At 48.9% G+C, this 18,618-nt stretch overlaps 1 protein-coding gene across 2 annotated transcripts in view; it reads right to left on the reverse strand.

Moving 5' to 3' along the window:
- The window catches only part of Rhpn2 (rhophilin Rho GTPase binding protein 2), a 59,320-nt gene that overhangs the window by 10,070 nt on the left and 30,632 nt on the right, over positions 1-18,618 (reverse strand). For both annotated transcript variants that reach the window (XM_028877772.2, XM_028877771.2), the window contains exons 5-11: positions 13,230-13,307; positions 12,779-12,903; positions 11,171-11,337; positions 7,305-7,492; positions 6,750-6,906; positions 3,479-3,598; positions 1,859-2,053 (exon numbers count right to left, since the gene is read on the reverse strand). In XM_028877772.2, the coding sequence (XP_028733605.1) occupies positions 1,859-2,053; positions 3,479-3,598; positions 6,750-6,906; positions 7,305-7,492; positions 11,171-11,337; positions 12,779-12,903; positions 13,230-13,307 (1,030 nt within the window). The remainder of the gene's footprint in view (positions 1-1,858; positions 2,054-3,478; positions 3,599-6,749; positions 6,907-7,304; positions 7,493-11,170; positions 11,338-12,778; positions 12,904-13,229; positions 13,308-18,618) is intronic.

Here is an 18,618-nt window from a genome sequence, read left to right on the forward strand (position 1 = left end):
AAGATCAGAGGTGCTGGGTACAGGGAGGGTGAGATACTATGATACATACTTTTCTTTTCTTTTTTTTTTTTTTTTTTTCAGAGCTGAGGACCGAGCCCAGGGCCTTGAGCTTGCTAGGCAAGCCCTCTACCACTGAGCTAAATCCCCAACCCCTGATACATACTTTTCTGACTGTCACCCACAGTTCCTGGTTCATAATTTCCGATCTCCAGCAGGCTATAGGAACTAAAACTCCTGTCCTCCCAGGCAAGCAGAAAAGCTCTGTCTGTCTAGGATCTGGCCACAGAGAAATTCTCTGACAGATGCTTTCTGGTAGGAGGTCATAAGATCTCTCCATTCCAAAGAGACCTGCCCCAAACCCTGGAGAGAGTAATGCTTCAGAGGCTCCAGCACGCCCAACTTGAACTGGCCTTTCCTCTACTTCCTCAGGAGGGTCCCAACTCAATTGGGTTATCCTCCAATTCCCCGTCTCTAATTTAAAAAAAAAAAAAATCATAGCTGTTCCTCACTGTTAAGTGACCTATGGAGTGAGACATGACTCCCATTCCCTGGCACAACAATAACTGTCACTGTCCAGGCCACCTCAACACTGTAGTGACACCTAGGAGATGTTTAGAAATGTTGGAGCTACGAAAAAGAGAAAGAGAAAGAGCAAGTCCGGGAGTAGAGACAGGCGCACATTTGGCTTCCAAGCTAGGGAGGCAGATGGGAAGGAAGACAGCCAGTGTAGTCCTTGGTGGAAACTCTAGGGCTGACCAAGAAGCCCCAGGCATCTCTGGGGGACAGAGATCACTGAAGCCCAGAGCAGGCCCGGGACAGCACGAGGAGGGGTATACCCAAACCAAACCAGAGAAAGCAGAGCTCAGGGAAAGGTTGGGAGGGTGGGCTGGGCAAGAAGAGTCAGCAGAGGGCACAGCGAAGCCCACTCATGAGACCAGTAAAGCACAGGAGAGGAGGAGGGGACTGAGAGGGAGGGGACTGGGAGGGGCGGGATTTGGAGGGGCGGGGACTGGGAGGGGCGTGACTGGGGAGGCGGGGACTGAGGGGGCGGGGACTGGGAGGGGCGTGACTGAGAGGAGGAGGGGACTGAGAGGAGGGACTGAGATGGGCAGGGCTGAGGAGGCGGGGACTGAGAAGGGCCGTACTGAGATGGGGGCGGGGACTGGGAGGGGCGGGACTGGGGACGCGGGGACTGAGAGGAGGCGGGGACTGAGAGGGGCGTGGCTGAGAGGAGGAGGGGACTGAGAGGGCGTGACTGAGAGGAGCAGGGGACTGAGAGGAGGGACTGAGATGGGCAGGGCTGAGGAGGCGGGGACTGAGAAGGGCCGTACTGAGATGGGGGCGGGGACTGGGAGGGGCGGGACTGGGGAGGCGGGGACTGAGAGGAGGCGGGGACTGAGAGGAGGCGGGGACTGAGGAGGCTGGGAATGAGATGGGGGCAGGGACTGAGATGGGGGCGGGAACTGAGGGGAGGTGGGGACTGGGGCTGAGATGCTCTGAGGTGAAGGTGGGAAGGACAGGGTGGAAAGGCCAAGGCAAGGACAGTACCTCCCACTTCCACCGTATTGGAAACAAGGGTTTTACTATACAGCCCAGGTGAAAGCTAACTTTGAACTTATGGCAATCTCCTGCCTCACCTTCTCAATACTAGAATTACAGGTATGTCACTACATCCAACCAAGGAGTAGCACTGGGTCCCTCCCCAGTTCAGTCCTGCCGAGGCCAGGCACCTGGCGGCCAGGCCTTGCATGAGCCCTGCTGGAAGGCCAAATAAACACAGGTTTGTGTGGCTGTAACCACCAGCGCCCACACCACTCCACAGGTACCACACAGCTGGCTGACAGTTCCCACCACTCACAAAGGACATCTGGAGCGTCAATCAAGTTCAGAAGATCATCATCCTCTCGGTGCTGGGTGTACTTGAGCTGAGTGCGCTGATGGGCAGCGGACAGCACATCCCGGAGCACCTGAATGTCACGCAGCTTCTTGCACAAGTTTGCTTCCCTCAGTGACTCCTCGTGGTAGCCAATGGCCCGGTGCAGATGTCCCTTACCTGCAGATAGAAACCCATCTCTTAGATCAAGAAAGGCTTTTCTGATTAACTTAAAAAAGGAAAAATTTTTTTCCTAGTGTGTGTGTGCGTGTGCGTGCGTGTATGTGTGTGTGTGTGTTTTCATGTGTGTTTGATGAGGTAACTTTTTTTTTCTTTCTTTTTTTTTTTTTTTTGGTGCATGAAGGTGGGGGGCGGTAGGGGTAGTGGATAGTTCTCAAATATCCCAGGCTGGCCTTGAACCTTTGATCCTCTTGCCTCCACCTCCCTAGTACTGGGATCCTAGGCATGTTCTACCACACCTGCTTTATGTGGTTCTAGGATCCAACCCAGGCCTCATGCTAGGCGAGGCTCCACCAACTGAACAGCTAGGTTAACTACGGAGCAGCGTGAGGACACGTGACAGGAGAATGCTGGAAACAAGGGCAAAGGCCCTGGGGCAGGAGCGTGACCAGGTCTTCAAGGAAAGTAGGCTATGAAAGGGAGAAGGGCAGAGTGGGTCAGGTCAGAGCAAGGACCAGCTCACTCCTGACCTTACAAGTGCCTGGGAGGAAGCCCTCAGGGTGTGAGCCAAGGACTAAGGTGGCCAGGGTCTGTGGGAACACAGGGACCTGGGGAGAGCAGAGGTGACAATGGAAGTTAGGTAAGCTCTGTTGATGTGATTCGGCCAGGGTGGTGGGATAGGAGCAGGTGAGACCTCAGCCACATTTTCCAGGTAAAGCCCAAGTGATTTGCTGACCAAATGTGGAGTGAGAGAGGCAGGCAGGAAAGCCAAGCACGGGCAAGGCACCCCAGAGGCAGAGCCACCGTCACCAAGATGGGGAGATGGTCATGCCCACGACCAAACCAGGATACCCATTGCCAGCCTTCACTCGCGGTTGGTGAAGCATAAAAAACAGGAGTGGGAGCCAGTGCATCCCGGCACTTGGGAAGCTGAGGCAGGAGGATAGCAAGTTCAAGGCTGGCCTGGGCTGCAGAGCTGGGCCTCTTACCGAGAAAAGAACTTGCCCCCAAATGAAAACTATAAAAAAGGCAGGGACATGGTTTAGTGGTAATGTGTTTGCCCAGCATACATGAGGCCCTTTATTCAATCCGCAATTCTGAGAAAGGAGAGAGGGGAGAACAGGGGAGAGGAGGGCAGGGGAGGGCAGGGGAGGGGAGAGAAGCAACAACAGTTTCCATAGCAGTGTGGCACAGGGCCGTCCATGAACGGTTACGGTGTTAGGAGGTAGTCAAGGGCCTGGCTGTGGTGGGAAGCTTGGACACTCATGGAGCTGTGAGGACATAACTCTGGAAAGCCCTCTGTGACTAGGGCAGGCCCACACAATCTCTCAGTGCAAGGTGGTCTCCTTTCCCAAACCCTCCCTCGGAGCCCCGTTTGGGGGCTAAGGAGCAAGCAGAGCCCAACCCCAGGACAGGAGCACGTACCCAGTTGCATGCGCTGCCCATCATTTTTCAGCGTGGCGAGAGGTGTCATCCCTTCTGGCATGTGGTCATAGAGCTGGGACAGGCACTTCTCCTGCTGGTCCTCGTCTGCGCCCGGCTTTACTGCAAAGACAGCCCCGGTTACATCTCTCTGGAGACAGTGCCCCAGACCTGAGTTCCCTTTGAACAATGCCACCGAGCTCTTTTTGGCTCCAAGGCATAGCCTAGGCTACCAGGTTTTAGGCCTTAAGTGAGAGAGGCAGGCGGGAAAGCCAAGCACGGGCAAGGTACCCCAGAGGCAGAGCCACCGTCACCAAGATGGGGAGATGGTCATGCCGACGACCAAACCAGGATACCCATTGCCAGCCTTCACTCGAGGTTGGTGAAGCATAAAAAGCAGGAGTGGGAGCCAGTGCATCCCGGCACTTGGGAAGCTGAGGCAGGAGGATAGCAAGTTCAAGGCTGGCCTGGGCTGCAGAGCTGGGCCTCTTACCGAGAAAAGAACTTGCCCCCGAATGAAAACTATAAAAAAGGCAGGGACATGGTTTAGTGGTAATGTGTTTGCCCAGCATACATGAGGCCCTTTATTCAATCTGCAATTCTGAGAAAGGAGAGAGGGGAGGGGAGGTGGGGGCTGGGCAGCCCATGCAACTGGGCGCATGCTCCTGTCCTGGGGTTAGGCAAACACATCGCCCCAACGGGACAGTCCCACACTAGAGGTTCAGGATTTGATCCTGGACCAACCTCCTCTACCTCCTCCTCCAAGCTGATCATTATATGGAGCCTTCTTGCAGAGCTGGGACCCTGTGGTTGCCTTCCTCCTAGGAGCGGCCATGCCCCCATGAATCTCCTCCCTTACCTCCTCCACCCTGGAAGAGGTCTTTTGTGTTCATTTGGGAGATAGAGTCTCTAGTAGCTCAGGCTGGCCCGACACTAACTATGTAGTTGAGGTTCACCCTAAATTTATGACACTTCTGCCTCCACCTTCCAAGTGTAAGGGTTATAGGTGTGTGCCACCACGCCCAGCTTTTCCAGTCGTATAGACTCAACCCAGGGCTTCCTGCACACTAGGCGAGCAGTCTAACTACTAAGCTTCGTGACCAACTGTGTGACATTGTATGTATGTGTAGCTTGGGATGGGAATATACCCCAGGCCCATAATTTTTAAAACATCAAAATAAAGGAATAGCATGTAATGGCGGCTCATACACAGTGCCGAGGGGCTGAAGCAGGGACTGTGAACCTGAATCCAGCCTAGGGTATGTGGCAGAATCTTATACAAACAGAAGACAGACCCATGATGAGCAAAACACCAATGCTTTTCAAACTGGGCTATATATACTAGGGCAAACTGGGCTATACTAGGGCTCCCCACCCCCACCTCCCAACCCCCAAGACAGGGTTTCTCTGTGTAAAAGCCTTTGGCTGTCCTAGAGATCCACCAGCCTCTGCCTCCCGAATGCTGGGATTAAAGGTTTGCGCCACCACCACCAGGCATCAACATAGACTTTTTGTGCAATCTCTGTTTTGATTTAATTTTGGTGGTAGTGAGATTTGTTTTGTTTTTTATTTTATTTATTTATTTATTTATTTATTTATTTATTTATTTATTTTTGAGACAGGATCTTTCTACACAGTCTTGGCTGTCCTGGAACTCATTATGTAGACCAGACTGGCCTCAAACTCATAGAGATCCATCTGCCTCTGTCTGTGGAATGCTGGGACTTATGGCGTACTACCATGCCCTTAATCACGGATTTTTTTCTTGACACTAATTTTGATTCATTTGAAATATTATCTATGGACCAAGATGCTCACCAGCACATACAAATTAATTAAAATAAGAAAAAATATATCATCTTAGCTGAGCACATGGCACACACCTATAAGTCTAACACTTAAGAGCCAGGCAGAAAGAACAGGAGTTTAAGGCCAGCTTGGCTACATTACATCTAGTCTCAACAAAACAAAGCAAAATTACTATCTGAGGATAGGTATGGTGGCACATCCCTATAATCGTAGCACTCAAAAGGCTAGAGGATCCTGAGTTCAAGACCAGCCTAGGCTACACAGGGAGACCTTGTCCTCTAAGTAGAGATACAATAATTAAATGAATTAAAATAAACACTACTGAGTAAGGCACTATATTTAATTCCCCAAACTTCCAAAATTGAAAATAAAAATAAACTGGGCAGTGGTGGTGCACGCCTTTAATCCCAGCACTCAGGAGGCAGAGGCAGGTAGATCTCTGAGTTCAAGGCCGGCCTGGTCTACAGAATGAGTTTCAGGACAGCCAGGGCTACACAGAGAAACCCTGCCTTGAAATAATAGTAATAATAATAATAATTGGGGCTGCAGAGATGGCTCAGGGGTTAAGAGTGCATACTGGTCTTGCAGAGGATCCCCAGCTCTGGGGCACCTAACATCCTCTTCTGGCCACTGCGGGCACTGCACTCACATGTACAGTCCCACATGCAGACTCATCTATGGTGGTTTGAATGAAAACGGCCCACACAGGCTCATATATTTGCAGGGTAGTCCGCAGTTGATGAACTGTTTGTAAAGGATCAGGAGGTGTGGCCTTGACAGAGGAGGTGTGACACTGAACGTGGGGTCTGAGGCTTCAAAGGCTCACACTAAACCAGTGTCTTTCTTTCTCTCTCTGCCAGCTGCCTATAGATAAGGATGTAGCTTTCGGTTCCTTCTCTAGCACCACACCTGCCTGGTGCTGTGCTCCCTGCCATGATGGTCATGAACTAACCCTCTGACACTGTGTGCAAGTCCCCAGTTAAATGCTTTACTCACTGTGTCTCTGCAGCAATACAAGAGTGGCTACGACAACATAAATTAAAATTTAAAATAAATATTAAGAAATAATTTTAAGCTGAGCATGGTGATGTATATCTTTAATTCCATCACTTGGAAGGCAGAGGCAGGTGGATCTCTGTGAGTTGGAGGCCAGCCTGGTCTACAAACTGAATTCTAGGACAGCCAGGGCTACACAGAGAAACCCTGTCTCAAAAACAAAACAAAACAAAAGTGATTTATCCCCCTGACTCCCATTAGAGTGGTCAACCTTTAATTCCCAGGCATGTGTGACAGTCATTTTGGGTCAATGGGTCCTTTCCACAGGCCTGTGTGATAGCAACTTTGGATCAATGGGTCCTTTCCACCTTGTGCCTTTGTGTTGTCCAAGGGAGGAAGGAAGGCAGGTCCCGCTCAGCTCGACATCCCCCAAAGGTAGCAAGCCCACAGCCCTGAGCCCGAGCCTTACGCTGGTGATCGATGAGGAGGGTGGCGGCAAAGTAGTGAGCCAGGGCCCCGTAGTGGTGGGCCTTCACATAGGCCACACTGGCCCACGAATACGGTATGTTCTCTTTCACTGGTTCCTGGCTCATGGCTGTATGCAGCTGCCGGTAGGCTTCTGCCACCTGAAATATAGAAGGGATGTGGGCAAGGAAAGCCTGGCACAGGGGCCCTCCCAAGCCTGGCTGTGGAGAAAGACTCCTTTCTTCTAAGCCAAATCAATCCTCTGCTGGAGAATGTTCCAGAATGTAGGCGCAAAGCCAAGCAAGTCCACCTGCTGTCAGCATCTCGCTAACAGAGGATCAAGCAACTGTCATTAGGCTGCTTTTTCGGCTCAGCTGCAGATGGAGTGTTGATCCCTACCTGAAACACCAGTACCTGCCCAGCAAACACAGGTCGGCCACCTCGGTGGCACGTTGCTCAGGTTGTGGGCAAGCTGCTGCCATGACCCCCTCTGCTGCTCCTAGGCACCTGTACCAGGATCCTGCCCACCCAGAAGTCACAGGAACTAAGAAGCCTTTACCTTGGCGGCCTCCTGAGCCACCTTTACCAGCACAAAAAACTCGTTCTGGATCCCTGGAAGGCAGACTTTCTCAAACACACTTTCTTGGGCTTGGGCGAGCATCATTTTGATCAGCACACTGAGCATGGCAGGGCTCATGTCGTAACTTGGAGTATGAGTGAATGTCTCTTTCAGGTAGTTTAAAACCCCTAGAATCAGAATATATCGCTCTTTAGTAGGAAATCACACTTACTTTTTCATGCTGCTGTAGAGAAAGAAGAAAGAAAATACAACAGGATTGGGGGGGTCACTAATCGATGAGTGCCTGCACAGCACACAGGAGACCCTGAGTGTGAGCCACTAACCATGCAAAGAAAACTGTCTATCTGTCTGTCTGTCTATCTCTCTATCATCTATCTATCTATCTATCTATCTATCTATCTATCTATCTACCTACCTACCTACCTACCTACCATTTAGCTAATGCACATATACAACTTATACATACTTCTAGTATTATGCACACATATACGTATATGTGGCAGACATCTATAATTTATATGTGTACATATAAAGGTGGCACACACTTATAATCCTAAAGCATCTTGAAAACTATGTGTTTTTCCAGGTGTGTAGCACACACCTTTAATCTTAGCACTAGGGAAGCTGAAGCAGGAGGATGGAGAGTTCAAAGACATTCTGCGCTGTAAACAAGACTCGACCTGACTCTCAGGTGCCATGCTATCTAGTCATCACACTTCTTTGTGCAGACCTAAATAACTGCATGAAAGACCTGACTGCTGCTTGGCCACCCATTCTCACTGCAGCACTGGTCCCAATAGACAGCAGGCAGACCACTCTAAACGCCTGTTGATGGGTTAACAGGTGACCAACACACACACACACACACACACACACACACACAGGAATATTCTTCAGCCTTAAAAAAACTGAGGGGCTGGAGGTAAAGCTCAGTGGTCGAGTGTGTGCTTACAATGTGAGAGGCCCCAGGTTGACTTGGTACTACAAGTCAAATGAGGAATGTGGTGGCCTAATGTCGGCACTGGAGAAGTAGAGGGAGGGGGATCTCTGAGTTCCAAGCCAGTCTGGTCTACAGAGAGAGTGCCAGGCCTCCCAGGGCTGCACAGTGAGACCCTGTCTCAAAAGACAGGTAGGGGACTGCAACTCAGATGTGTGGACAACATGAATGAAAACTTTTATGCTGAGAACAATGAGCCAGCCACAGAATGACAGATAGTACAGGATTCCATTCTGTGAGGTTCCTGGAACAGTCAAACTCAGAGGCACAAAGCAGAACTGGTCACCAGGAGCTGCAGGAACAAGGGAAGGGACATTGCAGTCTAATAGGTACAGATGCCAGGTGTGGTAGCACACCCCTGTAACACCAGCACTTGGAAGGGGGGAGCAGAAAGATGGCCAGATGACCCCGTCTCAGTAAGCGAATAAAAGCCTGAATAAATAAGGCCTGCTCCAGTGTGCACGATGAGGCCACGCTGGAGCTGGAGGGAGCCGGTGGCTGCACAGGGCACTTCATGCAACTGAGCTGCACACTTAAAAAAACCGTCAACAAGAAAATTGTATCTCATGCATATTTACCACAGTAAGAAATAGTTAAAACTGTAACTTATGACATCTCTACCTCATCACAGTGTTTTACACTGGATTCTCTTCGAAGACATTCACATATGCATGAAGCAAGGGAACCAGCTTTGTTTCTGTCCCACCCGGGACATTCCATCCATGACTGGGCATGTGATGCAGAAAACAGAAAGGGTGCCAGGGCTTTTCCCTGGGGAAGCCTCCACTGGACATGCCCACACTGCCACCCTCGACTGACTTCCTGACACTTAGAAGAGTTAACTGTGGCAGTTAACTGATGGTTAACCTGGAGCTGAAGGGGACTGGACTGCATGCATCCCATCCAACTGGTTCCTCTGGTTTTGCTGCCCCAAAGAAGGATGGTGTCTGCTCCAGGCTGTTGGCCCCCTCCTTCCCCCATCCCAGACTGTCCTGTTACTAAGTTTCTTTGTTTGTATTTCTGAAGCCTTGGAGGCAGGTCACAAAGTGTGACTCCCTAAGATTCCTCAGAGGTCAGCCACAATTACACAAGCCTGCCATCCCAGCATGCCAGAGACTGAGAGTTCGGGCCAGCCTGAGCTAAATATTAACAAGCCCTTGCTTCCATGAGTCAAAATGGCAAAGCTGTGGTACTTCACAGGTCTTAGAGTGATGTTTCCCGGCAGGCTCATGCAGGGAGAGGAAAAGATGAAGCATGGTGAGCGAAGGGATGCTAGGCTGGAGAGGTGAGTGGTGGCACACACTTGTAATTGTGGCACTCAGGAGGCCGAGGCATGACAATCACCTCAAGTTCAAAGTCAGCCTAGTGAGTTAAAGACCATTTGGTTAACACGGTTGACAACCTGTCTCAAAGGATTAAAAAAAAACACCCAGCTATCAAACTGGCTGCTTGGACGGTTACCTTGTGGTCTGCATCCCAACTGCCATTATTACCCTCCGTCCTGCAGACACGGGACCTGCTAGACAGGAGCAATACAGCCCGCCGCAGCCTCGGTCAGTGCCTGGCTGGCCCGCTGCACCGACTCTCATGACCCGGCCCTGACAGCTTGGTGCTAAGCTGGTTCTCTTCTCTGGCCCTCATTCTCATTCAAAACGGGATGAGCTGTAAGGGGATGAAGTTAAAACAAGCCGACCGATCGAGGTGGCACACACCTATGGTCTCAGCACTTGGTGAGGCAGGAGGACCCCAATTCCAGGCCAATGTGAACTAGAAAGCAAGTTCCACCCCGGACACCGTAGAGAAAGCGGCTGGGAGTGTTCGTGGTCTCTGGAGGTGATGGAGGCGGCCGGCTCCTGGTGCATACTGCCTGGCAGTGCTGAGGTCAGCCGCGGCCGGCTCTGCCAACTCGGCCGATTAACACAATATGAAAGTGCAGATAATAACAGTAATTCCCTTTATCTGAGGTTCAGCTTTGTTCCGGCTCAGCTACATTCAGCCAACTGTAATGTGATAATGTGACACGGAAAATTCCAGAAACAGGCAGTTCATAACACTGATCCCCTTGTATTGTTATCATTGTTCTGTTTTTATTGTTTTGTTAATCTTTGACTGTGCCCAGTCTATCACGGATATGGACATATTACAGGACTTCTTTCTTCTGTCTTCCTTCCTCGTCCTTTCTCCTGTCCCTTCGTTTGCCGCCTAGAGCCTCCTCACACATGCCAGGCAAATGTCCTACCCCCAAGCTCTGTCTCCAGGCCTCAGACTGTTTATAGTTTCATGCATGTGTTGGAACATGTTCCCTTATGCATAGATTACTGTATTGACTGATACAGTAACAACTAATAGAAAATTCTAAAGACTACATCTTCACCAGTTAAGGCAAGTTACTGTATTCCCATCATTGAGAAATATTCCTGGCCATCACTGAAGCCACTCACCTGGAAAAAATTAATCATTAACAACAAGCCTCACTATGCATATGAACCCTAGTGGATTGAGATCACATGATGCCAACCATTGAGTAAGTCTCCTGACCAAGAAGTTACACAGCCATTCCTTTCTCCTTTATATGTGTGGTATTATAGATTGACCCTAGGGCCTCCCTCAAGCTAGTCAAGCCTTCTACCTCTGAGTCACGCCCCGCTAGCCCCTCACTGGTGGATTTCAGGCAAGTGCTCTTTCTCTGGAGTCATGCCCCAGGCCCTTGTCAGACTTGTAAGGCATTAGTACTGGGTGGGTCTGCAGAGGACCCATGCAATGCTCTTGAGCTAGGGACAGGGCCAGCACCATTGGTGCCACTTGGTGGGTTCGAGACTGTAGCATGGCTGCCCTGGAGGACACGCACCTGCAGCTCTCTGGAAGGCATCCACTGCGCTCTCCAGCCCAGCCTGTGTCTGCCGGTTACAGCGGGTCCCAATCTGGGTGTAGAGTGCCCCGATGTTGAAAAGAATGCTGGCCTTCTCCAGCAGCAGGTTCTGCTGGCTGACTGGAACCCCAGTGAGGGAGTCATACCTATGTAAAACAAACAGGTCCTGATCATACAGATGACTTGGCTAATTAACCCCACTTCTGGGCACACAAGAACAAAAGCTCACTTCTCACATGAAATTCAAAGATGCACACACAAGCAATCAGGCTTTTGTTTCCAAGCAAGATGATAGGTCTGACTGTATGTGCAGTGGACAGCTGTCCCGTGACCTTGAAGCCCCACCCCTAGAGGTGCAGCAGGTGACTGCTCCATGCAGTACATGTGGGGCGCGGCCTCTCAGCGACCCTTGAGACCTGGGGTGCACACAGGCATCACTCTCGTCTCTCCCTCGTGGGACTTGGATAAGGGACTGGTTCAGGTGGCCAGAACAGTGTTCTAGAACCTGTGACAATTCTGTTCTGTACAGTGAGTTTTTCCCCTTAATAAATTCTTTGCCCTTTAAACAGACTCCGTGGATTTTCTCGTTTTATATATATGGGGTTCATACCTATCATCCCAGCACTTGGGAGGCTGAGGCAGGAGGACCATGAATTTGAAGCCAGCCTGGGGTATACAGAAAGACCTACCTCAAAAGAAAAAGAAAAATATCCCCACAAGCCAGACCTGGTGGTGATGCTTATCATCCTGGCACCCTCTGAAGGCTGAGGCAGGAGGATTGTGAGTTTGACAGTCTGGGCCACCTACCAAGAAACCTTTCTTAAGAAACCATATTAGGGCTGGAGAGATGGCTCAGAGGTTAAGAGCACCGACTGCTCTTCCAGAGGTCCTGAGTTCAATTCCCAGCACCCACATGATGGCTCACAACCATCTGTAATGAGACCTGGCACCCTCTTCTGTATACATAATAATAAATAAAATGTTTAAAAAAAAGAAACCATATTAATCTTTAAATGATCATGGAAAAGAGTTAAATGTTTTGTTTTAAGTTTCAAAATCTCCTTCCAGTGGTACACATCTATCATCACAGCACTTGGCTTGCAGAGACAGGAGGATTGCAGCCAGTTTGAGGTCGATTTAAGAGGCTCTTGGGACTACATGGTGAAATCCTGTCTTTAAAAAAAAACAAAAATTCTCTTTTTGCTGTCCTTGTCCCTGGGATCAAACTCAATTTCAGCTCACACCCACACCCTGCTCCATGTAAAAAAAAAAAAAAATCTTCTCAAAAATAAAAAAAAAAAAATTGTCTCGCTTCTCATTAGTTCCACCTGAGAACTCTGGATCTCCCTCAATGACAAAATGAACACACACACACACACACACACACACACTCACACACTCACACACACACACAGGCCCCTTTCCAAGGCTCGTTTGAGAAGCAAGAAGCCACAGTCACAGTTTTCCATCTCTGGGTCTTTACACAAACACAGATTTGCAGACAGTCCCTGCCCAGGAACCTGCTAGGCAAACACCACAGTCAGAACGTGGAGGTGCACAGCAGAGGGGACCCCAGAGAACACTTACCAGGTAAACAAGAGCCCCATGTGGCGGGTGGCCGGGAAAAACCTACTCTCCACAAAGCCCAGCTGGATGAAGTAGGACATGAGCAGCTCAACCCCTGCCTCATCCCTGCTGGGTGTTCGACAAGCCTGAAAAGGAAGGCATGGAGGTGTAAGCAAGGTGAGGATGTGGTCCAGGCCCATCCCTGAACACTCAGACACCTTGCCGTGGGTATCATGAACTCTAGGAGAGGCAGTGGAGGAGGAGGAAAGAGGAATCCTGGAACCCAGGCCCAGCCCCAACACGGGCAAGTCTCACCCCTTCCACCGTCTTCTGACACAGCATGGGTATCGTGGATGATCCCAACAGCCCCTCTCCAAGCCCAGCATCCTGGACTTCCTAAGGCTACAAGTGTCATTCACGGGATGTCCAGAGCCTCGGCAAGCAGAGCTGACTGGCTGACTGCTGCACTTACCTGCCGCAGGTCCATAAGATCTGCAATGTCGTCTTCGTACAAATAGCTGTCTTCGCTGTAATGTTCCAAGATAAAATCCTGTTAGGAGAAAAAGACAGCGTGTGAGTCAACAGCCGTGGCTGCAGCTGGAGGGAGCTGTGTGCCCTGTGTGTACAAGGCCCTGGGTTCTATCTCTGAAGGGACACAGCCCACCACAGCACGTGGCTCTGGTGGCCTTGCCCTCCTCCCCCATTCCCTCTGCCTTGCTAAAACCCCTTAGATCACATTCCTAACACTAGCCACAAGGTCTGTTCCCTTATTTGGCCACTTCCTCCTCCTGAGGCTGACTACCAAGGTCCAGCAATCAGAAGCCCCCTTTGGCTCACCTAATTAAGATGCCCAATTAAAATGAAACACTTCACAGTAACACAGGGTTCCCCCTTTACCTTTGTATACCGCCGTTTTCCTGTGGGCCACGTCCGTCTCCTCTCTACCCAGAGGCAGTCCTTCGCCCCTCACCCCTGGCCCTCTCCCTTTGTCCCTCATCCTCCATCTCCTTTACAACAGCACCCCAGCCCATTCCAACACAGACCTCCCCTTGCTCTCTTCTGAAGAATGACACCTGCCAGGCCTGAGTCAGAAAGCAGCCACTTTAACATCTCTTCCCTGCTTCCCTGGTGTTTGGCTGTGGTTTGTGCCTAATCTGGGGTCTGGAAGGGAGCCCCCACCATGCGGGAATCTACGTCAGTCCCAGCATGAGGGAAACCCACCAAGTCAAAACCATAAATCTAGCGGGTGCTGGGGTGCACAGCTGTAATCCCAGCACTTGGGATGCTGAGACAAGAGGATTGGCAGATCTGAGGCCACCCAAGCCACATGTTGAACGGCAGGACAGCCCGAGCTGTTGTAGAACATTATTTTAAGGTGTTACTTTTGTTTATGTTGCATTTGTTTAACTCTGTGAAGCTGGGTTACTGTGCCTGTGTAAAACACCTGGTGGTCTAATAAAGAACTGAATGGTCAATAGCAAAGCAAGAAAAAGGATAGGCGGGGCTGGCAGGCAGAGAGGAGAAATAGAAGGAGAAATCTGGGAGAAAAGGAGAAGTATCCAGACAAGAAGGACATCAGGAGCCAACCACCCAGGGCCAAACAGCCAGCCACAGAGTAAGAAACAAAGAAAGGTATATAGGAATAGAAAGGAAAAGGCCCAAAGCCAAAGGTAGATGAGATAATTTAAGGAAAGCTGACTAGAAACAAGCCATGTTAAGGTAAGACATTTACAAGTAAGAATAAACTTCCATGTGTGATTTATTTGGAAGCTGGGTGGCGGGCCCTCCAAGAGAGTAAAAAGAACAAAAATATGAACAACACTGAGCTACATACATGACAGCCTATCTTAAAAAACAAACAAACAAACAAACAAAAAAACAACAGAACCAAGTGGGCTGAAGAGCTAGCTCAGCGGTTGAGAGTGTGAGGGTCACTCTCCAGGGGACCCAGGTTAACCCATGTCAGGTGGGTCACATCTTCTCCTATGTCCAGCTCCACGGGATCAGATGCCTCCAGCCTCCTCGAGCACCTGCACTGATGTGCACAAACCTCCCCACCATATGCCATTTAAAAAAAATAATAACTTTTTTTTGGTTTTCAAGACAGGGTTCCTCTGTGTAGCTGTGGCTGTCCAGAACTTACTCTGTAGATCAGGCTGGAAAAATAATATTTCTTAATGCAAAGAAAAAAAATTGAAGGGAAAAATATCTCTCTAACAGTTAGGTGATGATACATTAACAACTTCTGACAGACCTGCAAGTGCTCAGACCTCCACCTTTACTCTGCCTCAGTACCTGGACACATGGTCTTCTGAGCCAAGGCGACCGACCGGCCTAGGGACTTCTGGAGGGGAGGAGGACCTTTGTGTGAATGTCCTTGGTGGTTAGACTTATAAGATGCCCCAGGACAACCCTTTAATTGAGAGCACAACAACCCCTTGTTTAAAAACTGCTCTGAGTTCATGTGGCCATTCAATGGACAATGATGGGCACTTGCTAATGCCAGTCACTGTTTGATGATCCTTCCCTTCACCTGGCTCACAGTGACACAGGGGAGGTGACCCACAACAGGTTAACAGGATGTACAAATGGGATTGTTCATGCTTCTTGACTTCAGACTTTTTCAGATTTCAGATTAGTCGTATACACATACTATATTTTGGGCCCCAATATAAACTTGAAATTATTATTTTTTTCCTTTTTAAAAGATTTTTATAGACAGGCAGCGGTGACACATGCCAATTGGATTTCTGTGAGTTCAAGGCCAGCTTGGGCACAGAGAAGCCAGGAGAGGGCACTGTTTCCCCGGAACTGCAGTTACAGTTTTGCAAGCTACCATTTGAGTTCAGGGAACTGAACCTGGGTCCTCTGCAAGAGCAGCCAGTGTTGGCAACCGCTGAGCCGTCTCTCCAGCCCCAGGTCCCGTTTCAATACATGCTTTGTACATGCAGCCTGAAAATTTTCTTACACAATACTTTAAAGAAATTTAGTGTAACTGGGCAGTGGTAGTTGGTACACACCTTTAATCCCAGCACTCAGGAGGCAGAGGCAGGCGGATCTCTGTGAGTTTGAATCCAGCCTGGTCTACAGAGCAAGTTCCAGGACAGCCAGGGCTACACAGAGAAATCTTGTCTCAAAGAAACAAAAAAGAAAGAAAGAAAGAAAGAAAGAAAGAAAGAGAGAGAGAGAGAGAGAGAGAGAGAGAGAGAGAGAGAGAGAGAGAAAGAAAAGAAAAGAAAAGAAAAGAAAAGAAAAGAAAAGAAAAGAAAAGAAAAGAAAGAAAGAAAAAGAGAAAGAAATTTACTAAAGTAGCCTAAATAAAAGTTGGGGAAGGGGATTTCAAGAGATGTCTCAGCAGTTAAGAAACATGGCTGTTCTTTCAAAAGGACCCAGGTTCAATTCCCAGCATCTACATGGTGGCTTACAACCATCTGTAACTCCAATCCTAGAGGATCTGATGCCCTCTTCTGACCCCCAGGGGCAGCAAGCATGCATATGGGGCACAGACATATATGTAGACAAAACACCTATATACAAAATAAAAGTAAAATAACTCTTTAAAAAAAAATCAGGGAGGTGGGGAGGTGGACAAAATTCTCGTTGCACAATCATTTAGAATTGCATCCCCAGCACCCATGAGTAAAAGCTGGGTCTACAGTGCATGCATGGGACCCCAAAGTCTTGGAGACAGGGCCAGATAACCAGATACTAGGCGTTCACTGACCCCATACTCCTAAAAGAAGGAGGAGGAGGAGGAGGAGGAGGAGGAAGAGGAGGAGGAAAAGAAGGAGGAGGAGGAGGAGGAGAAGAAAAAGAAGAAGAAGAATGTTGAATAAGCTCCAGGTTCAATGAAAGACGCTGTCTCAGAACAAGGAGGTGGTTCAGGGAAGACCAGAGCAAGGCACTCATGAACCCACCAAAGCTGTGGCTGCCTGCCCAAGATCTGCACAAAAGCAACCCAGTCAACATTCCAGCCTAGCAGGGAGAACTCACAGACTCTCACCCTCACTGAGAAGCTATTGACAGCAGATGACTTCCGAGACGGGGAAAGTTAACTTTCTTTAAGGGTGTGGCCCATAGGAGATCCACTCCGATCCCATGGTGGCCCTGTATCCCTGAGTATATGGGCAGCTCAAATAGGATTTGGTGGGTTATAAAAATGAAAAGGCATAAAGTTGGGAAGTGGTAGGGGAGTTGGGGGATGGTGTGTGGATCTGGGAGGAGTTGGGAGAAGGAGGGTAAATATGATCAAAATACATTATATGGCCAGGTGGTGGTGGCACACACCTTTAGTCCCAGCACTCAGGAGCAGAGCCAGTCAGATCTCTGTGAGTTTGAGGCTAGCCTGCTCTACAGAGCGAGACCCAGGACAGGCACCAAAACTACACAGAGAAACCCTGTCTCGAAAAACCTAAAATATATATATATAGATATAGATAGATAGATATAGATAGATATAAATATATGAATATACAAAATACTCCAAGAGCTAATGAAATATTTTATTAAAAAAAATAAGATGTAGGGGACTGGAGAGATGGCTCAGAGGTTAAGAACACTGGCAGCTCTTCCAGAGGTCCTGAGTTCAATTCCCAGCAACCACATGGTGGCTCACAACCATCTATAATGAGATCTGGTGCCCTCTTCTGGTGTGCAGGCAAACATGTAGACAGAACATTGTATACATAATAAATAAATAAATCTTGAAAAAAAAATAAATAAATAGACAAATAAATAAATAAAATGGAGCTCAACAGAGGAACACACCCAACTTTAACCCGTGGTCTCCACACACATATATGCACAGGTAAACACACCCGAAAAAACACGTACATATACATACAAACACAAAATAAAAACTAAAGTAAAAGTCACTAATGAAAAAGTAAAACCAATATTTGGGGGGAAATTTGCCAATCCACAGAAGCAGCCAGATGTGGTAGGTTGCAGCTGGAACCCTAGCAGTTAGAAGGCTGAGGCAGGAAGACGGATTAGGAAGACATAGATATCCTGTCTCAAAAGGAAAAAAAAGAGCAAAACCAGGAGCTGGGAATGTAGTTCAGTGCACTGGCCCAGCCAATTCTGCAGCATTGGGGCCAATCTCCAGTGCTGTTAAAACATAAAGTTCGGGGTGGTGCCATCCTGGAGAAGTGCAGGCAGGCCTGACTGCCAGGAAGGAGTTCAAGGCCAACCTGAGCCACATGTGACCCTACATCAAAAAACCAAATCAAAAGAAATTTATTTTGATGGCATTTCTCCCCCATCTCCTAATGCTGGGACAAGAGCCCACGGTCTTAATGCTAGCCAAGCACTCTTTACTGAAGTACATCTCCAGCCCTGGTGATGCTTGCTAATAAATATGGCTACTTTAAAGCTTATGTCCTTAAATAGAGTGGATCACACCATGACGCTTGCCTGACCTAACATTCCAAAGAAACACAGGTCGGGCCTGGATCAAGTTCACCAGCCACTCCTCAAGCATGAATGTGGATGGAGAAAATGGAAAGTCTGCTAATTGGTCTCATTTTTGCATGACTGACATCTGCAGGCTCCCTTTTAGGCTAAAATGACACGGTTGGAAACCTCAGCTGAGCAGTGGTTGGCCATGTCCACAACACGTTTTTTTTGTTGTTTTGTTTTTTTAACTCACTTTAATGTGGAATTTGGCACATGACCTATTTGGATCTCTACAGATGCCATAAAATCCCCAGGTTCCTATGACACGAGTCGCCTTTTAAAACGCCTGCATTCTTGTAACTCTGGCACTAAGCTAAATCTTAAAGAAACAAAGCCACAAACACAATGGAAGACACTCCTTCAAACCCTGCCTAGAGCCACAGAGCGATGGTGGGTCACAGCCA

Source organism: Peromyscus leucopus, chromosome 1 (assembly GCF_004664715.2).
Source record: "Peromyscus leucopus breed LL Stock chromosome 1, UCI_PerLeu_2.1, whole genome shotgun sequence".
Lineage (NCBI taxonomy): Eukaryota > Metazoa > Chordata > Mammalia > Rodentia > Cricetidae > Peromyscus > Peromyscus leucopus.